This window comes from Arachis stenosperma, chromosome 2 (genome assembly GCF_014773155.1).
Source record: "Arachis stenosperma cultivar V10309 chromosome 2, arast.V10309.gnm1.PFL2, whole genome shotgun sequence".
Classification (NCBI taxonomy): Eukaryota; Viridiplantae; Streptophyta; class Magnoliopsida; order Fabales; family Fabaceae; genus Arachis; species Arachis stenosperma.
Window position 1 is genome coordinate 3,738,758 of NC_080378.1, and position 9,324 is coordinate 3,748,081.

Sequence of the window (9,324 nt, forward strand, 5' to 3'; positions counted from 1 at the left end):
CAGTGTTCAGATGATGTTTCGCAGGGTTTTAAATGATGAACTCCAGGTGTTTGATAAAAATTCTATATGGATATTGTACCAAGACATATTATTGAGTTCATTTGTAACAGGAATGAGTACAATAATGTATGCATATTACGGTGATCGTGTATTAGTAATAACTAACATAACAGGCTTTACAAATTACTCTCATCACATTGCATCTTATCGTGTTATATTGCTGTAGTTTGTTGTTTGATTGTGCTATTGGGTTAATGTGGTGGTGAGGGGTAGAAAATGGAATACATCAAGCATATTGGAAGGCTCTATGAACAAAATAGGAAGAACATGTTAATAAAATCATAAATTGAAAAGATAAAATAAAGAGGATCTATTTAAATTATTTATTTATGTATTGTTCTTAAGTATATTTACTAACAGCAATCGTCAATTTTGTTTCTATCTTTTTGGTAAAGAATTTAACATAAGTAAAAAAGTTATACACACATTCTCACTAAAATTGTGAATTGCAAGTGCCAACTATGATCGCATAAATTAAAGAACATATTCTAACAAAGTCACTCTTCTCTAAGTAGATGACTCATCACACTTGACATAGGTATCCATGCCTATAAGATGCTCAGAAAGATCCATAAATTATTGGATTTAAAGGATTAAATTGCAATGTCTGAACAAATGAGAAAATCAATGGTTTCAACTTTTATGTGACATGGGTAGTTATGCATATAATTTTGCTTATTAAATATGAAACCACTAATTTTCTCATCAATAGTTCAGATGTATTTTACTTGTATTTTAGAAGATCAGGATTGTGAATTATTAGATACATGTGAGCAAAGGTCATGAAAATATCAGATTTTGACCCCTGAATGGACGACAACCACTCCCCCTACTAGATTCTCATACTCTACTTTCTGGAACCCTGCATCAGCAATCATTGATGCAAATTTCTCCTGCAAATTCAACATAGAATAGGATAATTAGGATAATCCCCATATGCAAAATTTCTAGACATGAATATATCAGATTATCAGAGTAATTTCTGCACAATGCTTATTATGATAATAGTATAATACATAAACATGCAAGCATAAGCAAATATTCAAAAATTGAAGATAAAGCTCCATGGTAGAAAAACAGATGATAATGCTGAGTTGAATAATTGAGTTTAACATACGAGACAGTTCCAAGATAACTGGGAACACAGCTTGCTAAAATTAAATCATATGTAACAAAGAAATGTGGAAAATCATCCCATTAGTCTACGACCCATCTACCTACTCAAAACCTGGTCACATCTTTTTCGAACACAAATACAGGCTCACCATATACTAAATCCAGCCATGTTGAGAAGAATTAAGAGATCCATTAGCAAGTGCAATGATAAAGAAATAAGAACATCAATAGCTACCAATATATGAAAGAAACCTTTTATCAAACACCTGGTCGAACTCGCCGCACAGTCGCCGAAGCTCCTCCACTGGCTGACCCCACCGCTTGGTTGTTGTCGCAGCGTTTCTCCAGAAGGTAAGCAGAAAGGTGTGTGTGAGTTTTTTTTTTTCCGCCTATTTGCTTCATTTATGGGTTTGGGGAGGTAGAAGGAATTCTCAGTGATTTTACACTATGGATACTTAAAATCAAACCCAAAGTTTGAGTTTTGATTGAAAAATCGAAGAGGGGTTAATTGAAATTATTCACAAGTTGACAGAGCTGAGAAACAGAGCTTAGAAATGGCATTGTTTTGGTATAGTAGGACTAATCTGTCCTGTTTTGAAAAGCTACATGTTTTAGTGTGAGAGGACTAATATGTCCTGTTTTAAAAAGCTACATGCCACGTGTGCTTCCGTAACGGCCAGGTCAGCGCCATGGGAGCTACGTCAGCGTTTTCCGTTGAGTCCAACGGAATCACTTCAATGGAGGGGTCAATTTGTCCGTGTTTTGGAAGGGTCAGGGACATGAATGTATTTTCCAATCCTTGGGGACAAAAATGTCCGCAGAAAAAAATGTTAGGGACCTATTTGTCCTTTACTCTAAAAAGTATTTATATTTTCAAGTTGCTCAAACTGTAGTATCAAACTACCTTTGTCTCATTATGATCCCATCATAACTTATGGCCTCATCATAAATTAAGTGCCTGTCATTTTGTGAATGTAGTTGTTATGAGCATTAGACCCAGAGTAAAGTTTGTATGATTTGTTTTTTTGTCTTTATTTATTCTTTATGTATTTATTATGTACTCATCATTCTATTGCTATGTAACTTGGATCGAATATCGAATGTGAGTCATCTTATACAGAGAGAGTGGTAAATAAATACACATGAAGAACAAGAAAAATGAATAATATACACTATCATTAATGGTAGGCCTACCATCCAGCTATCTTGATAGAAGAAATATCATTGCATCATCATCATCATTGCCTAATTCATAGTTGGATGCTTGTGGGAATTGGTCTTGCTGGCTGGCTAATCAAATATTAAATGTAGCTGTAACTTTTTTGTCATTTTGGCTATGATTGCTCAAATGGTGGAACAAGCAATTTAAGTAAGAAAGTGGATCGTTATTTGATCATTTAGAGAATTAGGATCCACAATCAATGCAAAACTTGCCACTCCAGAATTTGCCAATTTGTCCTTATAAGCTAGACAATCTGCACTAATTGGCAGCTTGATCATGAATGTCTTTTTGGGACATCCTTTTTTTTTGTCTCTTGCTGCCTTATTCAACCTTTAGTTAGTTAGTTAGTTATGATTTAATGTCTAAACCACTCTCTTTAGTCTTAAACAGCTTTTCACCATGGTGATTGACATTAATTGCCTTGCATCTGTAAAATAAGGCTGTTCCTGCATCATCATCATCATCATCATCATCACCAATATTTTTTTCTTCATACATTTTTTTTTTGAAAAAGTTTTATTGTCACTCTTGGATCTTGATCAGCCAACCAAATTCTTGTTTATAAAGAATTTTAAATGGTTTTTTTTCTAATGAACTGAATTTCCTTTTGGAAGAGGATGATTCTTCTCTTTCATTTATTCAAGGCAACTTGTGTAAATGCCAAGAGAATAGTTCCTGTGTACACCTATGAAAACCTTTTAAGATAATTAATAGTTGGTGCATTATTTTCAATATAATTTTCATGGGCAAGATATTTAACATTGTAAAATGATCATTCATGGTGGGAATAAACTAAACCTGTCAAAGGCATAATATGGAAGCATCAATACCAGCAAATAATTGAAGAGATGACAGAACAACAGGACACCAAATTTTAACGTGGGAAAAAACCTCTCAATGTGAGAGGGAAAAAACCCACGGGAAGGTAAAAATATTCACTATTTTCCAAATAAAGCTACAAGCAAGTCTCAAAACTTACAAGCACTACTAATTATAAGTGCAGAACTCTTGTCCAAGAACATAACCACATAAACTAAATGGTGAAATCAATGATACAATAGACAGCCGTTGTTTACGAACTTTTTGGCTAGAGAGCACGGATAGCGATCACACCTCAAACTTGAAGGACTATGATAAGAACCTACTTGATAAATACACAATGATAAGAACCTACTAATACACAAATTAATATCATTTCAAGACTAAGAGTTTGTCATCAGAAAAACCAAACACAGTTATCATTCTATAGTCTTTCAGTTCTTTTTATTTTCTACACTTTTTTGTGAAATGCATAGTACTGCAGTAATGTTGGATCATTGTTTAGATTTTAGGATCAGCAGTGAAATGATATTTAACAAACATAAATGCCACCAAAAAGTGAAATTGCAAAGAGGAAGTTAAATGCAGTTAGAGAGAAAAATAAAGTGATCAACAAGCATAATTTAATTGCCATAATATTATAAGTTAGAAAGAAAAGACTTTCAATATAGACATTTCAGAACAGAATCTTAAGTAGCTTAGTATATGTCCAAACTGCACACACCAGGATAAAGACCATTGGCTAAATTCATGGTATGCCTATATTTTAGTTTATTTAAAAATAATAATTTCAAAAGAAAAAAAAAAGGGGAATGCTAGGGGGAACAATGACTTTGTCGAACAATGTGAACAACCACCAATCAAATAAAAACACACTACACCTCCAAATTAAACTTCTAAATTTTAATATTAAAATAACCATCCGTACACTAGTAAAATGAACATCCGATATATCTATTGTTTACATTGTTTAATATTTTCATTGTTTACCTATACTTTTCCAAAAAAAAAGATAGATACTCACCAATAAGTGAAGTTGATAGAGATGAAATTGTTGTCTGATGGCTTCATCGCAACTTGACCTTCTAATGACATTAGCTATATCGAGTTCACCTTGGGAAAACTGTTTATCACTAGCGTGTTCAAAAGAAATTATACAAGGCATTAGATGAGTGATAATAATATGAATAACTCTCCGTTTATTCAACTTAAGAGTTACAAATCCAGCAAGCAGTTGAAGGCATAAATCCCAACTTACTCTTCTAGTTATTGCTGAAGAAAGGTACATTGTGAAACTTAAAGTTAGCAAGTTGGACAGTATATCTCTGTATACAAACAAGACAAGGAAGAAATAGTTACTGTTAGAAAAGATTATACAGCAATAATTTGATCCTTTTATTTTGAAAGCTTATACACCTCATGCTGATTCCTTTTACCTTGAATTTTCTAGCACGATAGGTAACTCTTTGATAAAAAAAAAGGATTAGAAACAAGTACATTTTCAATCTCGGAAACCATTTTAATAGCCCTATTTAATTTGATAAGTACAGTGAATTTGGTTAAGCATAAACATAAAGATTAGGCAAAGAAAAAAAAAACACCATTTTTTTAACTGTTTTCTTTCCACAAATCAAGCTATCATTTTTTTCCCTCTGTGCAAAACAGCATGTTGTTGTTTTTAAAATAAAGGAAATGACAAAACGAGAGATTAGAAAATTACCCAGTCAGATCTCTCTTGGAAACTTCAATGGTGGGGATGTGGGAAATTTTGGGCGAGATTAGTTGATGCTTGTTCTTGCAGTGTTCTCCCAGCAAACCACACCCTGTAAGTTGAAGTAGCAAGAGAGACGGAGGCAGCTTTTCTCCTTCCATATTCTCCAGCTTCTCGCAGTTATAAATGTTTAATTGTTGAAGGGAGGTGAGGCGGAGAAGCTCGTTGCACTCCAATGTCTCCAGATTATGGAAGAAACTTATGTTGAGAGTGGTAAGGGAGGGAAGGTGAGGCAGCGAACCCACCTCTGGGTATGACTTTATGTTCTTACACCCATCACCATTAATTGTGAGATGAGTGAGGGCGTGCAAGTTGCCCATGCATGATAGATCCCTCATTTGTTGCTCGCAAATTCCCACATGAAGCTCTTTCAAGTTAGGCGGCAAACCACCCTCTGGCAACCTGCAAATGTTTGGGCAACCATATATCTTGAGAGACTGTAAACTTGGGAGTAGATTCTTCATGTCACGTGGTAATGCCTCCAACTTGGAGCATTTTATGAGGCTGAGATGAGTCAAGTTGGGTGCAGCCAGTCCTTCTCCTGCAAATGACACTAATTTGGAGCAGTCATTAATGGTGACATGTTGAAGAGCAGCGTGTGGTGCCTCTGACATTGACACTGATTCCAGATTCCTACACTTTATTATCTTGAAATTCTTGAGATTGGGAAAGACATCCAACGACAAGGAGGTCGGTGAATCACAGCTCTCTTCTATTTGTAGGTCTACCAAATCATACTTGTGCTGCTGTAGCTGTGGGAATTCTAGTTTTCTACACCTCCGGATGCGTATTTCTTGGAGGCAACGTAGATGGTTGATGCTCATCATTGCCTTAAATGCAGACTCCTTCACAGATTCACTTCCCCTAATTCTTAAAGTATCCCCATCAAGAAACATGAACTCGCTGTACAGGTCTATAATAACATCGTCGTCGCCTATAAGTAGTTTGCGAGCTTTGGAAACATCCGGCAAAGAAGAAACGATTCTGAAGAATACCTGATTAAGCATCTCTTCCTTCAATATTCGACACTTTCTTATTTGAAGCCTCTTAAGCTGAGGAAAAACTTTTGAGCCAGGTAAGTGCCACTCCTCCCAACATGCCATATCATCAAAGTCCAATATCTCCAGTGAGGGAAACGGTGCAATGTGCGAAGAATGATGATCTCCTTCATTCTTGTAAAACTCCTCGCCAATGCTCCTCAGCTGATCCAAACCTCCAATGCACAGGGACTTAAGAGATGGCAGCTGTCCAAGTGAGGGCAGCATGCAGCAATTCTTGCAAGACTTTAGAGATACACGTGTCATGTTTTGGTAGGAACAGTTCCCCAACCAATCTGGAAATATTGTACCCTTGTATCCCTTGATTGTCAACTCTTTCAACCCATTCTGCGGTTGCAAGTTATCGAGGATGTCTCTTTCTCTTTGTGTACTAGAAACCAAATTATCACCTGAAGACCATTCCAAACATAATTCATCAATGTGCTTCTTATCCATTATCTTTGCACTCTCTGCGTGTTCCACATCAACAATATTCTCCAACTTCTTAATCTCAAGGGGTCCATGAAGATTTTCCAGCCTCCCTAACTCCTGGATTCCATTGTCTTCATGCTTGCCGACAACAAAGGAACTTAAAACGTGCAACTCTTTCAATTCACATATTTTTTTGGGCATTTCTTCCAAAGCAGTTCCTCTAATATCGAGATGTCGCAACTTCACAAGATTATGCAAACCACTAGGCAGCGTAGTTAGATTAGAACAATGATACAACTTCAAGGTTTGCAAATTAGACAAGTTGCACAAAGACTCTGGCAATGTCTTAATATTCGTCCAAGACAGATCCAAGTAGCGCAGATGGACTAATTCTTTAATTGAATCAGGCACCACAACAAGTATACTGAAGGATGAACCTCTCAGGAACCATGCCATCAGACCAAGTTTACAGAAGGATAAAGCTCTCAAGTATTTAAACTTTGATAATATGTCCCATGTTGCCGCTTCAATGTTGCAGTTGGAAGATGAGGAATCGCCAAACAATAATAATGTTCTCAAGGATTCTCCTTCAGAAATCAAATTATGAGGTTTTGAGCTACAATAACTTAAATTTGCACACAAGTGTCGAGGCTGAATCCTTATCTCCTCCTCTTTACCAAGTTCTTCTAAGTTGCAATAGAAATCTCCAGCAAGGAATACTGCTAAATCATGCAACAGATCATGCATCACAAAATAAACACCATAGTCTCCACTCTTCGTGAAAAATAATCTGGAAGTTAGTTCATCAAAACACTCACAACCAACTTCTTCTAAACTCTTTCCTCTCTTTGGTGGTGGTAAAATATCCTCTGCCATCCACAAAAGGATTAAATCATCTTTCTCAAATACATAATCCTTGGGATATAATGCAGAGTAAACAAAACAACGCTTTAAATGTGGAGGAAGATGGAAGTAACTTATCAGTAATGCTGGAATAATCTTACTCTTCTGCACAGAAAATCCCCAAATATGACTCGTTAGTATCTTGTTCCATTCCTCAACATCATGCTTTGTACGTAACAAGCGACCAAGTGTTTCTGCAGCTAATGGCAAGCCATCACACTTCTTCACAATCTTTCTGCCTATTTCTTCAAGTGCTGCACTCCCATTTGATTCTGGAAAAGATGCATTGTTAGCAAACACTGACCAACAATAGTCTTCTGACAACTTTTTCAGAAAATAAGGGCGACAGTTCTGAACTGCTAGAGCAACATTTTCCCCGCGAGTAGTCAGAAGAACAATGCTTCCCTTCTCCCCATATTGGAAAGGGGTCATAAAATTACTCCATTTGTCACCATCATCACTCCAAACATCATCCAGAACAATAAAGAATTTCTTGTTCAACAATTTTTCTTTCAAAGTATGGTGAAGTGAATTGAAGTGCTCAAGACATTGAGTATCCGGAGAGATCTCCTTTATAACATTCCTTGTTGTCTCAACAACTTCAAAGTTCTCCGAAACGCAAACCCATGCTTTCAGATCAAATCCCTTCATGAACTCCTCCTGATTGTTGTACAGCCATTGGGCTAAAGTTGTTTTACCAACCCCACCTATGCCAACAATAGCTATCACAGACAGGTGATGCTCATTGTTGTCATTCAGCATCTGGACTAGGGCCTTCTTGTCATCCTCCCTGCCATACACATTCCCTCTCACAAGAGAACTGGTTGGAGTCCTCCATGATGAGCTACCAGTGGGAATCTTTTCAAGACCAAGGAAATCTTTTTGTTTTCCAAGATCCTCAATTCTTATAACTACCCCTTCCATCTTGTCTACCGTGTCATCTCTATGTCGGTTGATGAAGAAGCTAAGGGAACAGCAAGAACTTTTCTTCTTTTGTGTGGTGGCTTTGATGAGGACAGTGTCCAGCAAGTCCTCAGCACAGTAAACAGCATCCCTGAGATTATCGAGCCACTTCCTCACCGATGGATTGCCAACTGCTTCATCTCAGCATCAGCAACAAGAGCTTCAGCACCCAACAGAGCAGTCTTCAGCTTTTCAACCAAGTCAGGGCCAAGTTCGTTGCCCAAGACCAAGTTGACAGCATCAGTTGTAAGGAGCCTGTCAATGACAACGTCAATGAAGCTAGAAAGTAAAGCTCCACCAACAAGTTCAGCAGCCATGATATGATCTCAACAAGTGATCAGAAATTTAGATATGAAGGTGAGTAAAAAATGCAACGCTCCAGGCTTTGTAACCGAACTGTGTGTTGGTATATCAAAGCTTACAGTGAAGATGAAGAAGCAGTTCTCAATAATTTGTTGGCAACAAGACAAAGATAATTAACCATATAGGGGTCTGAGGGGCTAATAATTTCATTGTTATTTTGGAATTTGGAAGGTTCCTGCAACGTAATTTTCATTTTTGCCTTTCATTTTTGTTGTTACCTTTCATTTCCAAGACTTTGAAACAAGCGATGTGATTGCAAGACGTGGAATTGTAGTTTTTGTGGAAATTTCGTGATGAGGAGTTGGTTGGTCCTTCCAAGTTCGAATAATTCAGCTTCATTCAGTGTATTCCCTTTATGATTGTGTGGTGCTTCTAACTTGTTAGCTAGAGGACATTGACTTCAACTCGTCTTGTGGAAAGTTTCAACTTTCAACCAACGTGTTATGTTATGGGACCAGCTTCAATAGTACTTCTATACTGGTCTCTCTCAAACATATCAAATAGAAGTAGTTATGCTAACCAAGTTGGGTTAGTGGTTAGCTCACTAGTCCGTTTAAGTAAGTGTCACGGGTTCGAATCCCGCCTTGTGCATGTAGCAACCCATTGGCCAGCCACAAATACTTAAATGGAACTCTGAA

At 36.9% G+C, this 9,324-nt stretch overlaps 1 protein-coding gene across 4 annotated transcripts; it reads right to left on the bottom strand.

Moving 5' to 3' along the window:
- Positions 1 to 487: 487 nt before the first annotated feature.
- On the bottom strand, positions 488 to 9,113 carry LOC130960966 (putative disease resistance protein At3g14460). Of its 4 annotated transcripts, none has more exons than XM_057886538.1 (5): positions 4,938 to 9,113; positions 4,476 to 4,542; positions 4,242 to 4,350; positions 1,429 to 2,844; positions 488 to 953 (listed from the first exon to the last, which is right to left on the bottom strand). In XM_057886538.1, the coding sequence occupies exons 1-3, from the start codon at positions 8,282 to 8,284 to the stop codon at positions 4,348 to 4,350; spliced, it is 3,417 nt and encodes a 1,138-aa protein (XP_057742521.1). In that variant the 5' UTR covers positions 8,285 to 9,113; the 3' UTR covers positions 488 to 953; positions 1,429 to 2,844; positions 4,242 to 4,347. The 4 variants fall into 4 exon arrangements, with proteins under 4 accessions (XP_057742521.1, XP_057742520.1, XP_057742522.1 ...); XM_057886539.1 differs by lacking the exons at positions 488 to 953; positions 1,429 to 2,844 and adding an exon at positions 3,181 to 3,539 and having other exon boundaries at positions 4,938 to 7,326; positions 7,462 to 9,113; XM_057886537.1 differs by lacking the exon at positions 1,429 to 2,844.
- Between the last annotated feature and the right edge of the window lie 211 nt (positions 9,114 to 9,324).

Bases quoted from the DNA above. Each gene is read 5' to 3' on its own strand.
- LOC130960966 (XM_057886537.1), bottom strand. From the start codon at position 8,284: ATGGAAGGGGTAGTTATAAGAATTGAGGATCTTGGAAAACAAAAAGAT. The intron at 4,543-4,937 runs GTAATTTTCTAA...GTTTGTATACAG, and splicing joins TCCAAGAGAGATCTGACTGG to AGATATACTGTCCAACTTGC.